This window comes from Tenrec ecaudatus, chromosome 16 (genome assembly GCF_050624435.1).
Source record: "Tenrec ecaudatus isolate mTenEca1 chromosome 16, mTenEca1.hap1, whole genome shotgun sequence".
Lineage (NCBI taxonomy): Eukaryota > Metazoa > Chordata > Mammalia > Afrosoricida > Tenrecidae > Tenrec > Tenrec ecaudatus.
Window position 1 is genome coordinate 84,254,514 of NC_134545.1, and position 19,043 is coordinate 84,273,556.

General features: G+C 48.4%; 1 protein-coding gene across 1 annotated transcript in view; it reads left to right on the forward strand.

Annotated features, from left to right (window-relative positions):
* ABCC2 (ATP binding cassette subfamily C member 2) overlaps positions 1-19,043 on the forward strand; it is a 72,695-nt gene that overhangs the window by 32,906 nt on the left and 20,746 nt on the right. The window contains exons 11-22 of the mRNA XM_075533919.1: positions 289-354; positions 4,573-4,710; positions 5,611-5,757; positions 8,717-8,801; positions 9,376-9,442; positions 11,819-11,945; positions 12,865-13,041; positions 14,564-14,731; positions 16,724-16,904; positions 17,456-17,582; positions 17,812-17,950; positions 18,778-18,997. Of these exons, the coding sequence (XP_075390034.1) occupies positions 289-354; positions 4,573-4,710; positions 5,611-5,757; positions 8,717-8,801; positions 9,376-9,442; positions 11,819-11,945; positions 12,865-13,041; positions 14,564-14,731; positions 16,724-16,904; positions 17,456-17,582; positions 17,812-17,950; positions 18,778-18,997 (1,642 nt within the window). The remainder of the gene's footprint in view (positions 1-288; positions 355-4,572; positions 4,711-5,610; positions 5,758-8,716; positions 8,802-9,375; positions 9,443-11,818; positions 11,946-12,864; positions 13,042-14,563; positions 14,732-16,723; positions 16,905-17,455; positions 17,583-17,811; positions 17,951-18,777; positions 18,998-19,043) is intronic.

Sequence of the window (19,043 nt, forward strand, 5' to 3'; positions counted from 1 at the left end):
TGGGCTGACAGGAACATAGGTAGAGGTGAATCGCCCCTCTCTGAACACCTCAAGGAAGCCCTGGTGGCGTAGTGGTTACACAATTGGTCTATTAACCACATGGTCAGCAGTTTGAAATCACCAGCCACTCTGCGGGAGAAAGATGGGGCTTTCTACTCCCATAAAGACAGTCTTGGAAACTCACTGGAGCAGTTCTATCCCATCTTGTTGTGTGGCCACGAGTCGGCATTGCCTTGATGGCTGTGAGTTTTTATTTTGCTCTGTTTTTATTTTGCATTTTCCTGGCAGACGAAAAATATGAAGAATAAAGACAAGCGTTTAAAGATTATGAATGAAATTCTCAGTGGGATCAAGGTAAGAAAATAGGAAGGGATTTTGTGACCTTCACATACCCTTGAGAGAGGTGTCGCGTAGTGCTCCAGTCCTACTGAATGTCAGATGACTCCTGAGCCCCAACCCCTTGTTTCATAGTCTATGACTTTTCCCACACCCCACACCCTTTTTTTAAATAAATAATTTTATTGGGGGCTCTTATAACAATCCATACATCGATTGTGTAAAGTACATTTGTACATATGTTGCCATCATCATTTCCAAAACATTTTCTTTCTACTTGAGCCCTTGGTATCAGCTCCTCTTTTTACCCTTCTGTCCCCCACCCTGACATCCTCATGAACCCTTGATAAATTATAAATTATTATTATTTTCATACCTTACCCTGTCTGCTGTCTCCCTTACCCCAAGTTTCTCATGCCCAATTTTAACCTTAAAATTTTATTTATTTTGAAAGTGTCTCATTTTGTTTTTAACCATTGGTTGTAGAAACTTCCAAACAAACACAGAAGTAAGCATCATCCAGTTTGCACAATCATCACCATGACCTATCTCACTCCAACTATGTCTCCACTCCCCACCTCATGGTCTGCTATATTGTTTTAACACCAATCTCAGACACACTGGCATCTCATTTGTAAATTCTTTACAATCTTTGAAAGGATTTCCTTTCTAAAAGCATAACTATGAGACCAATATCACACCTAAAAAAGTAAACAATTGTATTATAGTTATCAATTAACAACTGTAAAAAATGAGCAATTATATCATTCTTTGATACTATTGAATGTCCCCCAAATGTCTCATAATTTATTTTTTTCTTTTATTTTTTACATTTTTATTGGCACCTAATCCACATATCATACAATTCAATAGTTCAATTATATCAAGAAGAATTGTACAATCATTATCACAATCAACTTTTTATTTTAATTTTAATCATTTTATTAGGGACTCATACAACTCTTATCACAAGCCATACATACATCAATTGTGTAAAGCACATTTGTACATTCATTGCCCTCATCATTCTCAAAACATTTGCTCTCCACTTAAGCCCTTGGCATCAGGTCCTCATTTCTCCCCCTACCTTCCCGCTCCCCTTTTCCTCATGAACCCTTGATAATTTATAAATTATTATTTTGTCATATGTTGCCCTGTCCGATATCTCCCTTCACCCACTTTTCTGTTGTCTGCCCCCCAGGGAGGAGGTCACATGTAGATCCTTGTAATCAGGTCCCCCTTTCCAACCCACCCTCCCTCTATAGTTCCCAGTATCACCACTCACACCACTGGTCCTGAAGGGATCATCCGCCCTGGCTGGATTCCCTGTGTTTCCGGTTCCTATCTGTACCAGTGTCCATCCTCTGGTCTAGCCAGACTTGCAAGGTAGAATTGGGATCATGATAGTTGGGGGGCGGGGGAGGGGCGGAAAGGAAGCATGTAGGAAGAGGAAAGTTGTATTTTTCATCATTGCTATATCACACCTGTCTGGCTCATCTCCTCCCCGAGACCCTCTGAAAGGGGATCTCCAGTGGCCTACAAATGGGCTTTGGGTCTCCACTCCGTACTCCCCCTCTCATTCACTATGGTAAGATTTTTTGTTCTGATGATGCCTGATACCTGCTCCCTTCGACACTTGTGATCGCACTGGCCAGTGTGCTTCTTCTAGGTGGGCTTTGTTTCTTCTGAGCGAGATGGCCGCTTGTTTACCTTCAAGCCTTTAAGACCCCAGACTCTATATCATTTGATAGTTGGGCACCATCAACTTTCTTCACCACATTTACTTATTCACCCGCTTTGTCTTCAGTGGTTGTGTCGGGAAAGTGAGCATCATAGAATGCCAAATTTAATAGAAGAGAGTGTTCTTGCATCGAGGAAGTACTTGAGTGGAGGCCCAATGTTCTGCTACCTTAATACTAAACCTATAAATATATGCACATAGATCTAGTTCCCCATCCTCGTATATAAATATATTTGCATATATACATGTCTTTAGCTAGACCTCTATAAATGCCCTTTGCCTCCCAGCATTTTCCTCTATTTCCCTTGACTTTCCTCCTGTCCCATTATCATGCTTAGTCCTGACCAGGGTTTCAGCAATTCCTTTTTTTTACATTACCTTTGTTCATGCCCTACCAGGCCTCCCACACCCTCCTCACCACCAATTTGGATCACTTGTTGTTCCCTTGTCCCTGGGTTTGTTAACACCACTTCCTCTCCCTCCACCTCCCCTCTCCCATATCTCCCCAGAACTGTCCATCCCGTTGTTTTCTCCTCCAGATCGTTCATCCAGCCTATCTTATTTAGACAGACCTGCGGAGATAATAACATGCACAAAAACAAGACAGAGCAAAACCAAGCAACAATATACAACAAAACAACAACAACAAACCAATGACCAAAAAACCTCCAAAACAAAACACAACAAGAAAGAAAAGCTTGTAGTTAGTTCAAGGATAATTTGTTGGTCTTTAGGAGTGTTTTGTTTTAATAAGGACCCGACAAATATCCACACGTGGCATTTAATGGATAATGTTTTAAACTTACAAAGGAGCCTTGATGGCATTGTGGGCTTGTCTGCACTGCTAATCAAAAGGTTGGCAGTTCCAACCCACCAACCACTACTTGGGAGAAAGATGAGATTGGCTGTTCCCGTAAAGCAATCACAGCCACAGGACACCTATGAAGCAGTCCTGTGCCCCATAGAGTTACAGTCAGTTGGAGTCGTCTCAATAGCAGTGGGTTTGTTTAACTCACAACGATCTTAGCTTTCCTTTCTTTTGTCACTCATTGGTGAAACCAATGCCTATTTTCTGTATTTCCTGTAAATTGATCGTTAGATCCAGAGGCTTGATCAGATGTAGAGTTTAGTGTGTGTGTTAGGGGTAAGTGACAGGGTAGAAATGCTTTCCAGTGGCACTGGGTATTTCCCAATGAAGCAGTGGGTCCAGGTCTTGTCAGCCTGATTCATAGATTACAAAGGTCCCCACCATTTGTCCACCTAGAGCAGTGGTTTGTAACCTTGTCAGCACATTAAAATCACCTGCAAGGTTGGGCCTTACCTCAAACCAATGCAGTGAGATCCAGGGAGGTGGGCTCAATTATATGTATTTAACCACATAGTTTGAACAGCTCCCTAGATGATTTTAAGGGAGCTCTGGTGGTGTAGTGGTTCCGAGTTAGGCTGATAACCGCAAGGTCAGCAGTTTGAAACCATCAGCCAGCTCCAAGGGAGAAAGATGAGGCTTTCTATTCTCTTAAAGAGCCACAGTCCCAGAAACTCACAGGGGCAGTTCTGCCCTGTCCTCCAGGGTTGCTATGAGCCAGCATTAACTCAATGGCAGTGAATGTTTGCTTTTTAAGGTGAGTCTAATGTGAAACTAGGGTTAAAAATCACTGCTATAAAAGTCTTAGCAGCCTCTGATGACCACCCCCTTATTTCATCAGGTGTTACAAAATAGCGATGTTCTGATTCTATTACTCCATTGACCTTTATTTGCTGGGATTCTATAAAGAAAATAACAAAATAGGCAGAAAAAAAGTCTGCTTCTTATCTTCTATTTACCGGCTTTCATAATAATGTACTTCTACACAGGTGGCCAGCACACTCTGGTGTGTGTGTTCTAGTTCATGGATTGTAATATTACCCTGCATTTCTTGGAAAGGAAGGACCGGGATGCCTTCAGCATCCTGATGCTTCTTTGTGGGGACCATCAGGGAGCTTCCTTTCCAGGGAAGGACAGGACCTGATGGTCCCCCACAAAGAGTTTTGATATGACTTTCTGCTGCTATGGCAAAGTTCAAAGGTAGACCTCATTTTCAGCCTCAGTTCTACCCCTTGCCAGATCAGTGACCAAGTTATTCTCTTGGGACAAAGGAGATAGTTTGTAGGGTGACATCTTGTCCTGGTTTGCTCAAGGGGCAAACTGGAACATTTGGTCACACTAAACTTGTTAAAAAGATTAAGTGAGATAACATGTATTAAAAATCTTGGGGCAAAAAAAAAAATCTTGGGGCTGGCTATCAACAAACGCAAGCTACTTTTCTGCAATTATACCTCATAACCTGGCTCTCCACCTGCCCAGATCTAGGAAAGCGTATTCTAAAACAGAGTCAGAATGGACTCAATGGCAGGGAGTTTGGTGTTGGTTTTTATTCTAAAACATAAATGGATGGGATGTGCCTGGAGGCTTTTGAAGGCAGTTGTGTGAGTAGTTCTCTTTTCTAACCTCTTAGATCCTAAAATATTTTGCCTGGGAGCCTTCGTTCAAAAGTCAAGTCCACAGCCTGAGGAAGAAAGAGCTCAAAAACATGCTGAACTTTGCTAAACTCCAGACTGTGATGATGTTCATCCTGTACTTAACCCCAGTCCTGGTGAGTGACAGGGGAGCCTGGGGGTTTTGTCTGCTCTTGTACTTGGGTCAGTCGCCTGGAGAGTAAGGTCCATGTAGACGGTCCAGCTGCGCTAGGCCTGCCCCAGAAGTTCAAGGAGCTCCGCCTTCCTCAACTCGCCACGCTTCTCTTCAGACCTTGAGGCCCATCCCCAACTTGAGTTTCTACCTTCCTTACTGCTCAAAGGTCTAGAAACTCAGTGCAGGTGTTCAGAAGGTTCAGCTTGAATGTGGTCTTCAGGAGTCCCATGCAGAAGAGAGCGTGTCTTCCTGGGGAGGGAGTACCAGTCTGTCGATGAAAGGAACACAGATACAGGGGCCAGGAGGGCTGACCTCTGGTCCCAACCATGCCGCTAGTTGATTTGTGACCTTGGACCAGTTGCTCTCCTGATCTTCCGTTTTCTCCTCTGTAACACAAGAGGCGGGGGGGGGGGGGGCAGCCCCAACACGCCTTCAGCAGCAGCAGCAACGTGTGGGTTGTCCCTGACTTGCGAGCATTTCTGTAAGTATTCGAGTTATAGCGAACTGTGCGTACCTCTCTTTTGGTTGGCTGTTTCTTTGTATTAGCGGTATGTGCTACATATAATGTGGCGGCACCTAACGGGCCCATGTGACCATTATTTGTCGTTAAATGAAGCGTTTCCAGCTTCTCAAAGACAAATAAAGTTCAGATTTATAAAGACACCGGTAATTAAAGGCAACAATCATTAAAATGTCTTTTTTAATGAGGTATTCAGTTTATGTCAGAGCAGCTTGTGACTGAGTCAGTGGAACTGAACGCGGTCGTAACTCAGGACCTGCCTGCCCTGCGCTTCTGAAACTCAATGCAGGGCCACTAGGCCTCTTTCAGGAACTCATTCCTCACGACTTTGGCTCTTTCCAGGTGTCTGTGACCACATTTTCCGTCTATGTCCTGGTGGACAGCAACAACATTCTCGATGCAGAAAAGGCCTTCACCTCCATCACACTCTTCAATATCCTGCGCTTCCCCCTGGGCATGCTCCCCATGGTCATCTCCTCCATTCTCCAGGTGGGTAAGAATGCACATCTTCTCCCCTGGGTAGGACTCCAGATTCCCAAAAGACAGACCTAGCCCATAGGCCAGGATAACATATCAGCTCCCATTTCTAGGTTCTGCTGCCATTAGAGAGAGCTGGGTGGTCTCTGGAGACCAACGGTCTATCTTAGTAAGCTCACGAGCCCCTGGAGACCCCGTGTATCTGACTCCAACGAAGGCAGTCACGCCAATCCCGTCTCCCTCACAGGGAGACAATGGGGGTGCAAGCATTTCATGAAATGATTCAGTTTAACCATGCTTCCTGGAAGCTTTGCCTAGGTAGGTTTCTCGAGACCTTTCCAGGGTTCTTGCAGTGTTTTTATGCAAATATGGCCCAACGAGACAGAAAAGTCACCTGTGTGCAGGTAAAGCCCAAGGCTTTGGAATCTCCAGCTGCCTGAAAATCGGTTTAGACTTCGGACGCCCTTAGATGCGCTAGGGGGTGTCTGAGTGCTGAAAAGTGAGGTGGGATAAGTCAGATGCCAATAGGCTGTCCACAGGCCAGGGGCAGGCTGTGCGACCACCTGGAGAGTAGGGGCACCTAGAAGCAGGATGTGATCCCAAGTGGAAGAGCAGGCGGCCTGCCTGGATCCCAGAGGTGCGGGCCATAGGAAGGACCGGGGTTTAGGAAAAGGTTGCCTTGTTCCAGGAAGCATCACGCCTTTTCTGCACTCGGACAGTCTCTTCCAGCAAAGGCTTCAGCTCCCCAAGTCCCTTGTCCTCGGAATGACAGTGAAACAGAGAGCCAGGTTACAAAGTGACTTGGTGAGCCGCCTGTTGCCGAGGAGGGTGATAGTTTGCTGCTGATGCTAAGAAGTAGCCTAGCTGGTGGTTGTACCTGAAGGAGGGGGCGGGACCCGAAGCCGTTCATCAGAACCCATGTGGCAATGAGAAGCCACCAAATGACATCGTCCGTGGAAGACAGGGAGGTGGGTGGGAACTCTCCCTGGGAACTCCCTCGGTTTCAGCTGCTTTGCCCGTGCAGACCAGCCCTGGTGACATGTTGAGGGAGGAAGAGGAGGAGGCTGTTGGTGCCCTTAGGAATTTACGGCCTCAGAAACCCACAAGGGCAGTTCAAGTCTATCCTAGGGGGTCACTAGGAGTCAGAATGGACTCAGTGGCAGTGAGTTTGGCTTGGTTGTCTATGTGGTTTACGTGGAGAGGGGCATGGCCACCATGGCGCCATGACAGAGCCACCTCCTCTCCTGCAGAAGGTCCCGGTAGTGGATCCGTTAGAACACAAACTCAGTAAAAGAAGGCGAGTCCAGGGGCCACTCACCCAAACCAGAGGGAAGTTAGGATTCTGTTGTGGAAGAAGGCAGGAGATGGTTTCAGGAGCTGGGGCCACAGAACAAAGAGCAACCGCAGTAAAGTGGGACCGCTGAGTGAGGGGTTGAAATAGAGCATCTTACAGCCCCTTGGTCCCGCGGAGGAAGGTCCCTAGGCTGAGTCTGTCATGGGCATCTGGTATTCCAGCCAAGGCAAATGACAAAGTCAAGGGCGAGAAGCCTGGTAGATTAACTATCTGCCGTATACCGTCGTGTAGAAGCCGAGTTTTCCAGCACAGTTATTGGGGCTCATACAACTCTTATCACAAACCATACATACATCAATTGAGTAAAGCACCCTTATATGTTCATTGCCCTCATCATTCTCAAAATTCGCCTTCCACTTGGGTTCCTGGAATCAGCTCATTTTCCTTTTTTCCCTCTCCCTCCCTCATAAACCTTCAATAATTTATAAATTATTATTTTATCTTATCTTACACTGCCCAGCGTCTCCCTTCACCCACTTTCCTGTGGCCCATCCTCCAGAGAGGATGTTATATGTAGATCCCCGAGATCGGTTCCCCCTTTCTACACCCCCTTCCCTCCTAGTATCACCACTTTCACCGTTTGTCCTGAGGGGTTCATCTGTCCTAGATTCCCTGTGTTTCCAGATCCCAACTGTACCACTGTGCATCCTCTGGTCTAACCAGGTTTTCAAGGTAGAATTGGGATCACGATAGTTGGAGGGGAGGAAGCGTTTAAGAACTAGAGGGAGGTTTTGAGTTTCATTATTGCTACACTGAACCCTGAGTGACTTATCTCCTCCCCACTACCCCTCTGCAAGGTATGACCAGTTGTCTACAGATGGACATTGGGTCCCCATCATGCACTCCCCTCATTCACGATAATAAGATCCCCCCCCCCGCCTTTGTTGCTTAAAACCTGGTCCCCTTGGCCCTTCATGATCACACATGTTGGTGTGCTGCTTCCATGTGGGCTTTGTTGCTTCTGGGCTAGATGGCCGCTTGTTTACTTTCAAGCCTTTAAGTCCCCAGATGCTGTATCTCTCAATAGCCGGGCATCATCACCTTCTTCACCACACTTACTTATGCACACATTCGTCTTCAGTGTTTATGTGGGGAAGGTGATCACACAATGATGGTTTTTGTTCTTTGGTGTCTGCTCCCCGATCCTTTCAACACCTCATGTTCACTTAGGCTGTGTGCTTCTACTCTGTGGGCTTTTTTGCTTTTGAGCTAGATGGCCGCTTGTTTGCCTTCAAGCCTTTAAGACCCCAGACGCTATATCTTTTTGATAGCCGGGCACCATCAGCTTTCTTCACCACGTTTGCTTATGCATACATCCGTCTTCAGTGATCATGTCGGGAAGGTGGGTATCATGGAATGACCATTTAGCTGAGCAAGGTGCTATTGTATTGAGGGAGTGTCCAGCAGTTTTAATGCAGTTTTTGTGGTAAAATTAGGTGCCTTGCCTGATATTCGGGTCGGCTTATACTCGAATGTGTATGGTACTTCCACACTCAAGGCTGATGACACAAAGCCAGGACACCTCTTCCTGCTTGTGCTTGCTATTGGATTTTTGAAAAAGAGATTATTTATTATTATTATTATTGTTTTGGTTGAGATATTTTGTGTCTCTCTTAGGCCAGTGTTTCCACAGAACGGCTAGAGAAGTACTTGGGAGCGGATGACTTGGATACATCTGCCATTCAACAGGACTCCAGTTCCGGTAACTGAACTGGGACATTGTGTCTCAAACTTTGTCACAGCTCGATGCTCTTCTTTAGAGCACAGTTTCCTTGAGGAAAGACTTCTTAGCAAGATGAATGAACTAAGCTGGACCCGCTGCTCTGAGAAGATGCAGGGATTCCTAAATGGTAGTCAGAGGGAGCTGAGCAGGGGGTGTTGGGGAGGTGGCCTGGCATCAGAGAACACAGATGATCTGAAGGTTTTAAAGACTGGAGACGTCTACAGCCAGACCGAACAGTGGTTTGGAAGCCAGTGACTGGATTTATAGTAGAAATGGTCTTCATCCAAGCAGGCAGCAGCAGGGTTAGAAATGTCCCTTGAGTATGCAGAGGACAGGAATGTGGGCTTGGAACTCCTGAAGAAAAAAAAAAGACCTTTGTAAGGACTTTGATCTCATCTCAGGGGTTTTTGTTCACACCCCCTGTGAACAAAACCTGGGAGTCAGCATAAGAGAGAGCTGATCTTGGGTCAGCTGGATATAGGAGCGCTAAGAACCAGCAGACTCACATGTAGGGACATCCATCGGACTAAAACAGGGGTCCTTTTCTCAACAGACAAAGCTGTGCAGTTTTCTGATGCCTCCTTTACTTGGGACCGGGACTTGGAAACCACGATCCGAGAGTGAGTTGCCCTTCATCCATCCTGTTGGGTTCCAGGGCTTTCCTGGCCAGTCATCCCAAGGAAATGTACACGCTAGAACATACAAGGAAAGGAGCTGTGCATATGTTCCATGAGGTGCAGCCTAAGCCCCCAGATTTCCTATCGTGTAACTCTGCCCTTCAGAGAAGAACCTACGGAGATGCTGGTATGGTAGATTTGGGAGGGAGGTATTGCAGTGCTGGGTATAATAGAGAATGCACACAAGAACCAGAACTAAGCTCCCATTCATTCACACGTTTAGCAGGGGTAATCAGGAAGGTACAAATCTGGCTTCTTCTCTCGTCCAACAGTAGAATTCAACCTCACAGCTAGAGTGTTACATCTTCCTGGCCCATCCCTACCCTGTGGCCTACCTCCTCTGCTGGCAGGTGGTGCTGCCCGAAGCCTAACCCCTCATGCCCGCCGTTGTCTCTTGTAAAAACATTTTATGGCTCTCTTTTACTGTCATCCTGTGACGGTTGGTGGAGCAGCTCATCAGTTGCCTAGTCAGCAAGGCAGACACATTTTGATTCACTTCCTTCCTTGTGGCCCCCACAAGCTCACTTCACTGAAGCCACTTCCTCCCTATTTCCGGTTTCCATTGTCCCTTTCTTTCCTAAACCTCCTGGACTTTGACCTTGGGGAAATGCAGCTCTTCTGACCTCAGGTGGTTGGTGTCCTACGATGTGTGTGCTCCATCCATGTCTTGTTCCACTTATCGACCCGTGTCTTGCTGGGCTGAAAAGGGAGCCAGGAGAGGGAGTTCAATTCCCCACCTGAAAGGGGACGGAGGTCACAGTCTCAGGGATGCCACCAGTCTCTAGGCGACCAGGAAGCCTGGTCTCCTTCTTCGGCGTCTTGTCCCTTAGGAGCTCCATGTAACAGCATCCTCTGGCTCCTCCCGTGAGCCCAGCACACAGGCATCACACCCGGAGCCTGCGCAGGCCGGCCCTTCCTTTCTCACAACGTCACACATCATATCCTCCCCCTGCGACACCCATGCTTTCCACCCTGCTCTAGACTCCTGCAGCCTGGCAGGTGGAGTTCAGCCCCGGATGAGTCAGGAAAGGAGTCCTATTCCCAACACTTTCCACCAAAAAGTCTCCCTTGACAGAGAGGATACATGACATGTTTTTTTCTTAACTGTCTCGGATCTGAAGGACGTCCAGCTGCAAGGGCAGGCCCACCGGGAGTGTGAGCAAGTTTCCCGCGTGTCCAGAGCTTAGGGAATCCCACCATAGGGCTGCTCACAAAGTGCTCCCGAGTGGAACCCAACTGTGGGCCCCTCCCCAGCCAGGCGCCATCAGAGGGGAGGGGCCGGGGCATCTGCTTCTAGCCAGTGTTGATGGCCATTGAAGAGCCAAGTTGTAGAAACATTGATCTAGTTCAACCTTTAGTTTAGAATTGCAGGTCCTTAACCTAGAGCAGTGGTTCTCCACCTTCCTCGTGCCGTGACCCTTTCAGACAGCTCCTCATGCGGTGGGGACCCCCAACCAGAAAATGATTTTCATTGCTACTTCCTCACTGTCTTTTTGCTACTGTGATGAATCGGGTATCCCTGCGAAAGGGTCGTTCGACCCCCCCAAGGGGTCTCAACTCACAGGTTGAGAGCCACTGATCTAGAGGAAGTGAGCTTCTAAGGTCACACAGCTCAGTAGTGACCAAGTTGCGACAAAAGACCGGGTCTCCACCTTCCAACCGGGTGTTTGTACAATGGTACCATGCTGGCGGTCAGATAGGAGAACGCGCTCCTACATGAGGCCCACGTTTGGCACAGGCAGCTGATAGATGAGCTGGGAAGTTAGGCTCATTTTCCACCTGCTTAGAGCTGAAAAAGCCTCTGAGAAGCACGTAGGAGCCTTGTAGGCCCAAGGCAAATGTTCTCTTCATGAGGGGAACCTCTTGGTAGCAGACTCTCAGTGAACTGGAAACACAGGGAATCCAGGTACAGGTGAATCCCTCAGGACCTATCTTGAGAGTAACGGTCCCAGGAGGGGAAGGAGAAGGTGGGGGAGAAAGGAGAACTGATGACAATGATCTACATATAACCCCCTCCCAGGGGGACAGCCAACAGAAAAGTGGGTGAAGGGACACATTGGGCAGCGTAGGATATGAAAAAATAATAACTTATAAATTATCAAGGGTTCATGAGGGAGGGAGGAAAAAATTGAGGAGCTGATGCCAAGGGCTCAAGTAGAAAGAAAATGTTTTGAGAATGATGATGGCAACAAATATACAAGTGTGCTTGACACGATGGATGTATATATGGATTGTGATAAGAGTTGTACTAACCCCCCCAAAAATGATTAAAAATAAATAAAAATCACCATCTCCTGAAAATACCCTTTTTTCTCTCAGCGTTACCCTGGACATTATACCAGGCCAGTTGGTGGCAGTGGTGGGCACCGTGGGCTCTGGGAAGTCCTCGCTGATGTCTGCCATCCTAGGAGAAATGGAACCTGTCCGAGGACATATCACCATCAAGGTGAGAGAAGCCTTCTGACACCCGGCTGTGGGACACAATCAGAGCTGTGTTCCCAGATGGGAGGCTATGCTAGGGACTCGACTCTGATAGCCGTTGCTCCAGCTTCTCTGGGTGAGGTAGGTCTTAGACCAATCTGGTGAGCATGTAAACTTCAGATTCCCTGCCCCAACTCAAGCTTACAGAATTAGACTCTGGGGTGCAGGACCTGAAAATCTTCATCTCTCACGACTCTCCAGGTGATTTTCATATGTCCACTACCTTTGAAGACTGTTAACTAGAGAAGCCCCCCTTCAAAATACACACATTGCTCTCTCTGCTGTCCTTTTATGTTTGTTTGTTTAAAAAAAAAAACCTCGGGTTCTGCCAAACTGTGCCATAAAAGCAGTAGGTTCTAAGGGGAAGCAGGTGGAAGAAACCACTCAACATTGATGTAGTTTTGTAGCCTGACCACAACCAAACAACCACAATGACAGTCACAACAATAGCAACACATACAGTAGCACAGTCAAGTGAGCATTTTCACACAGCATCATGTGGCCCAGGGCTCTTGTCTCTTCCTTCGAATGCCAGGTCTCTAAGGGCATTTGCTTTTAAAAAAAAATCCCTCGGAGGCAGGGTACCGATTTTTCCATCAATTAGTACCATTGCTTTTTCACACAAAGGAGTTGTTTCCATGGTATCTGGACCAGTGCCTTTTGCTGTGCAAGAGAGTTGAGTGTAGGAATTTTTTTGAGTCATTAAACCAAGTCGCTACTTGCATCAAAGAGAAGCAGAGAAAAACACACTTATGATTACCAGATGACCAGCCAACAGGATACACATTTCTTCAGATCTAAGGTTCATTTGCTCCTCCCCACTCCTGCCGCCCCAGAATTTCTGGAAAGGGCAGTTCTCATATGGTTTCATCCTTTCCATCTAGGGCACCATCGCCTACGTCCCACAGCAGGCGTGGATCCAAAACGGGACCATCAAGGACAACATTCTTTTTGGATCAGTGTTGGATGAAAAGAAGTACCAGAAAGTTCTGGAGGCCTGTGCCCTCCTCCCAGACTTGGAAATTCTGCCTGGAGGAGATCTGGCTGAGATTGGTGAAAAGGTATTTAGGCAGCAAGGACCCTTGAAAGGGTGAAGAAATGTTGAAGACAAAGTGGGGATGGTGCAGAAGCACATGGGAGTACAGCTGGCTGATCGATTTGCTGTGACATGTAGAACCTCCTCATCATCTGTGCTGCTGTGGCAGAAATACCACAGGGAAGGGCTTAACCAAACAGGAGGTTGGCTTCTCACAGCTGCAGAGGCTAGAAGTTCAAGTCAGGACATGGCTGTAAGGGAAGGCTTTCTCTCTGTGTTGGCTCTCAGGGAAGATCCTGGTTTCTTCCGTTTCTATTCATGGGTTCCTTGAAATTTTCCAGTGGGAGAAAGATGAGGCTCTCTATACATGCTAAGAATTTACAGGCTTGGAAACTGATCGGGCACTTCTCATCTGTCCTAATGGGTCACCGTGAGTCAGAATTGACTCAGTAGCAGTGAGTGAGTGAGTGAGTGAGTGAGTGAGTGAGTGAGTGAGTGAGTGAGTGAATGAGTGTGTGAATGAGTGTGTGAGTGAGTGAGTGAATGAGTGGGTGAATGAGTGAGTGAGTGGAGAGCTCCAGATGTCTTGGAAACCCTCTTACCCCATCTCACTTCTGCTTATCTGCTTGACTTCTCTTCTATTTCAAAAGAGCTTGCCTGCAGCTCCATCCTACACTAGAGGCACCAGAGCCTCGGTGGGCGGATTCTACTTCTGTCCGTCAATAAGGAGCAGAGAGGGCGCTAGTGCAGTACTCTGATCAAGTCAGGATTTAGGGAGAATTCTTTTCTCAGGCTATTCATACTTTTAAAAATAGATCTCAATGGTGATAGTCTATTCCATATTTGGAGATATTAAAATACATTCATAAATTACTGATTACTGCGTAGAAGGACATTTTTGTCTCCATCGCTAACAAGCGGACACAGCCATCTTTTGGAGACGAGGGAGGGGGGGCGCTGTGGGAAGCCTGGTGAAGAAGACACGGCTCTAGAGTAATTGTGTTGAGCACCTGTCAGGTGCCGGCACGATGCAGAGAGCTGGAGCGCCAGGGAAACGGAGGAAAACTCTGCCCTGAGACAGCTCTACCTTTCCCTGCAGGCGAAGGGAGGGGACATGGAGCACAATGAACAATACATGTTAAAAAGTGACAAATTGGAGCAGCTTCAATGATTGTGCATCAAGTTCTTTATTTGAGTGAAAGGTGTGGATTTATATAAAGGCATTCGTAATATTTCTAAAACTCTTGATACCTGGGGGGGGGCAACTCTTCTGACCCCTGTTGACTCACCTCTGTGAAGGCTGGGAGAAGCCCTGGTGGCGTAGTGGTGGCACATTGGGCTACAAGTCGCGAGGTCGGCAGTTCAAAGCCACCAGGTGCTCCTGGGGAGAAAGATGGGCTTTCTGCTCTGGTAAAGAGATACCATCTCAGAGACTCACAGAGGCAGTTTCCATGAGTTAGACTCGATTCAATAGCAGTGACTAAGGTGTGGTTTATGAAGGGGGGGCCTAGGGAGCAATGGTTGATGAAAATGATTCTCTTCTCCAGGGGATCAATCTCAGTGGGGGCCAGAAGCAGAGGATCAGCCTGGCCAGAGCCGCCTATCAAGATTCAGACATCTACATTCTGGATGACCCCCTGTCAGCTGTGGATGCCCACGTAGGAAAGCATATTTTCAACAAGGTCCTGGGTCCCAGTGGCCTGCTGAAAGGCAAGGTGAGAAGTCATTGACCGTGAAGATGATACGGGGGCAGGGGACATACACCTTCTAGGTCAGCTGTCATCCTGGAGCGAATTCTGTTGCTTCTTTAACCTGGAACACCTCGGCAGATCCATGGTTAGACCGGTCTCCCAGAGCCATCTTCAGGCTGTGGCTTATGCCACCTAATGGCAGCCTTCTTCCGTGGCTTCACCGTTAAGCATCTTTGGATGATTGATGGTGATTGGAAGTGTTTGGGACCCAATAGCTCCCCCTGCTCCTATGATAACAGGTCATCCTGCAGAGGCTCCGGGAACCCTCAAAACACCAGAGAACACAGTCCCTGGATTGGGGGATTGAACCTAAATGTAAAAATAACAGAATTTATTTTGAATGGCTCCTAAGTCCCCGACACTTACATGCATTGCTCTCGCTGAGTCCCACAAGGCTGCTGTGAGCTAGTGCAGGCAAAAGGACCGAAGCACGTCCCTAGGACTGGTCATAGGCAGAGACGAGACATTCCTCACCATGGGCAGGTTTCCATGTTTGTCCTGGCACTTGTGGGCTGAATGGGAGGAGGAGATGAGAAAGTGGGGGCTGCTAGTGAGACACCTCCCTTAGCACCGGGCAGTGAAACCTCAAGGTTTCGGGCCCATGATTGTCAGAGTTCTTGGATGATTCCAGTCAGAAGATGGCAGGGCTGCTAAGACCTTGGCCGCTGTCCCTCTGAAGCCCTTTGCCTCTCTCTTGGATCACGGGCAACACTGTATGTCCCTCCTATCCCTGGCCCTGGTTTCCTTCCCTAAAGCTGTCTTGGCTTTATTCATTCAACAACCCACCCTGTGCCAGGTTTGTTACAAAATCCGAGCATGCACAGACAAAAATTCGTGGTCCCTTCTCTCAAGTAATGTATAGCAGAATGGGAAGATAGACAGACAATCCAGCAACGCCATGCATTGTGAATCGTTTTCATGACAATCTACATGAACCGTGATGGAAACTGGAGGTACATACAATGCCAAGAGTACTTTCAGGCGTCAGTAAAGGCTCTCATAGGGGTTAGCTTTGACCTGACCCGACCTGACCCTTGACTATCTTCTGGTTATTCCAGATTAGAGCGACCTTGTCTCTGTGTGGGGGGAAAAAAGAGGGTGGGGGAGCTCAAGGAGATGGATTGACATTGTAGCTTCAACAATGAGCTCAAGCAAAGGAACAATTGTTAGGATAACGCAGGGCCAGGCGGGCAGTGTTTCATTCTGTTGTGCCCAGTGTTGCCATGGGTCTGAACGCACTCAATGGCACCTAACCACAGCACCAGTCTCCATGGGCTGTGAAGCAGAGAACAGAGGCAGTAGACCTGGGCTCTCTCTCCAGAGGCCCATCTCAATCACACAGCTCCTACCTGCGCATCATCACTGGTTTTGTTTGCCTTCCAATGGGGCTCCTGTCTCAGCAATCAATGTGATTCAGGACACAGATCGGAATACGAGGACTGTCATGTCTTCTACACCAGGGAGGGACTGGGCTAAAGCGAAGTTTTCCCCACAGGGTTTTTAACATATTGAAAGAATCAAGTTAGTTCTTTCTCGCTCTATCTCAATATTTTTGGGGGGATGTTAGTTCTTATTAATTCAATTGGTTAGTGCAAAGGACCGTTTATTTAGTTTGGGATTGCCGGGCCTTGCTAACCTTTGATACCCAGGAACTTGAAGGCGAATGCACCTAGGACACACCTCATTTCCATCCCAAGAAAGCAGTGGAAATTATGCCCAAGATGATGGGTATTTCTTCCGACCCATCGGCTCGGGTTCTTAGGACGAGGCCCCGAGGGTAGGGTGGAGGTGGGAGAAGAAGTGAAACTATGCCAACCGAGAGAGTCACATGTTGAAGCCACGTTCCACAGACTCGCTCAAAGTAGCCGTTTTTATCGCCTTCAGTTTTCCAGACTAAGCTAGGGAAGATGGTGGCACGAGGCGGTCAGCACAACGTCGTGCTTTGTTTGTTTACAGACTCGGCTCTTGGTGACGCACGGCACTCACTTTCTCCCCCAAGTGGATGAGATCGTCGTTCTGGGGAACGGGACTGTCCTGGAGAAGGGGTCCTATAACACCCTGCTGGCCAAGAACGGAGAGTTTTCTAAGAACCATAAGACATACAGCAAGCAGACGGGTCCCGAGGAGGAAGTGACAGGTACATGAAGAGGCTGAGCACATGGGGCAAAGGGAGTGAGAACGGCGAACTGCTGTCGACCTCGTGAACTGCTCGGTATCGAGTGAGCTCCATTTGAGATGACAGCCCGGCTCTTTCCATGCTGTGTGTCTCTGTAAAGCAGTGGTTCTCAGCCTTCCTCAGGCCGCGACCCTTTAATATAGTTGCTCGTGTTGTGGTGACCGCCCCCCCAGCTATAAAATTATTGTTGTTACTTCTTCATCACTGTCATTGTGCTACTGGTATGAATCGGGCGACCCCTGTGTAAAGGTCTGCCGATCCCCCCCAAAGGGGTCGCGGCCCAAAGGTTGAGAACCGCTGCAAAGGGACACAGCAATAAAAACTCAGTCACTCTGGTAGCTCCTTCAGCTTCTCTGCGACATTCACGCAGGGGTCATGCGCTACCAGGCTATGGCTGGCGATTGGGGGGTGGGGGGGGCAGTGGGGTGCAGTCATCCATATGCAAGGAGCAGGGGCATGGAATCAGACCGAGCCAGTTCAAAACCCTCATTGATCCCTCACGTGTCTCCTAGTCAACGACGACAGTGAGGAAGAGGAGGACGACGGTGGGCTGCTTCCCAGTGTGGAGGAAATCCCCGAAGAGGCGGCCTCCTTGGCCACGAAACGAGAAAACAGCCTCCGCCGCACGCTCAGCCGCAGGTGGGTTTGTGAGCCACCGGCTGCCCTTCACCGCACGCGCCCGGACATCCGTTTCTCTTTCTCCCACGGCTGTGCCCAGGTGCGAGTTCACCAGGGGCAGGGCCAGCTCTCAGGATGCAATTTGAGGCAAAGTGATTGTGCCCCCCCGCCAGCCCCCCACCGCCCCAAGAAGCCCCTCAGGCCCTGCCTGCTTACGGAAGCCATCTCTGCCCACCTCCGCCTTGCTCAGTTCTAGGTCCAGTGGCAGGCATCGGAAGTCCCTGAGAAGCTCCATGAGAAGTCGGAAAATGGGGCCCAAGCTGAAGGAGGAAGAACAGCCAGTGAAGGGCCAGAAATTGATTAAGAAGGAAGGCGTAGAGACTGGAAAGGTAAGCACCGTCCTGCAGGAGGATCAGGAGAGGTCGCTTCAAGCCAGAGTCCAGCGGTTCTCAACCTGTGGGTAGCAACATGACAGCGATGACGTGGCCACGAAAATAACATTATGGTTGGGGGTCCCCACCACATGAGGAGCTGTAGGAAAGGGTCGCGCCCTGAGGAAGGTTGAGAACCGCCGAGCTAGACGCTCATCAGAAGGAGCTTCAGAAAGCGCATGGGAAGCAGACCATTCTCATCGAATTCCTTTTTTTACATGCACTTTTCCAAGCCCCTGCGTATGTGCGGGAGGGACGGGCCTTACGTCCTTGCGGAGCTTCAACTCCATTGTGGAAATGCTTCGGAGACGCTCTGAGCTTTCCGTTCAATCCTGTCGCTCGGAGGAAGGACCTGTTTCCTGTGAAGCTCCCCACCCCACACTTCAGAATGTTTGACTCCTTTCTCATGGGGCGGGGGCAGGGCAAGAACAGCAAGCCCGCCCTGAGATGCCATGCTGGCAGGCAGCACAGACTAATGTACCAGCCACTGAGCACACGGTTCAAAATAGTAACATTTCAAAATGCAGAGGGCCTCTAAATTGTCTCTCGGCACTCTCTGACCACCTGAAGGCGATGTCCCTGTACTGTATTTCAGTACTGGTCCATGTTCCTGGCCCAGTGCAGAAATGACTGACGACTCCCAAATTTCTGCCTACCCCCACCCCCAGCCACTGCCCTCTCTTCTAGAGGGCAACACTTCCCTTCCCCTTGAGGTGGTTGTTCTAAGTCCTCCCTGACCTTAGGTGTACAAGAATGCACCTAATATTGAGGTGGGGGCTTTGCAGGTGAAGTTCTCCATCTACCTGAAATACCTACAAGCAATTGGATGGTGGTCGATACTCTTCATCTTCATTTCCTATGTGATGAATTCTGTGGCTTACATTGGCTCTAACCTCTGGCTCAGTGCTTGGACCAATGACTCTAAAACGTTCAACGGCACCAGCTACCCAGCCTCTCAGAGGGACATGCGAGTCGGCGTCTACGGAGCTCTGGGATTGGCGCAGGGTACGTCTGACGGTTGCCACAGCCTCTCCTACCTAATGGCCTAAGC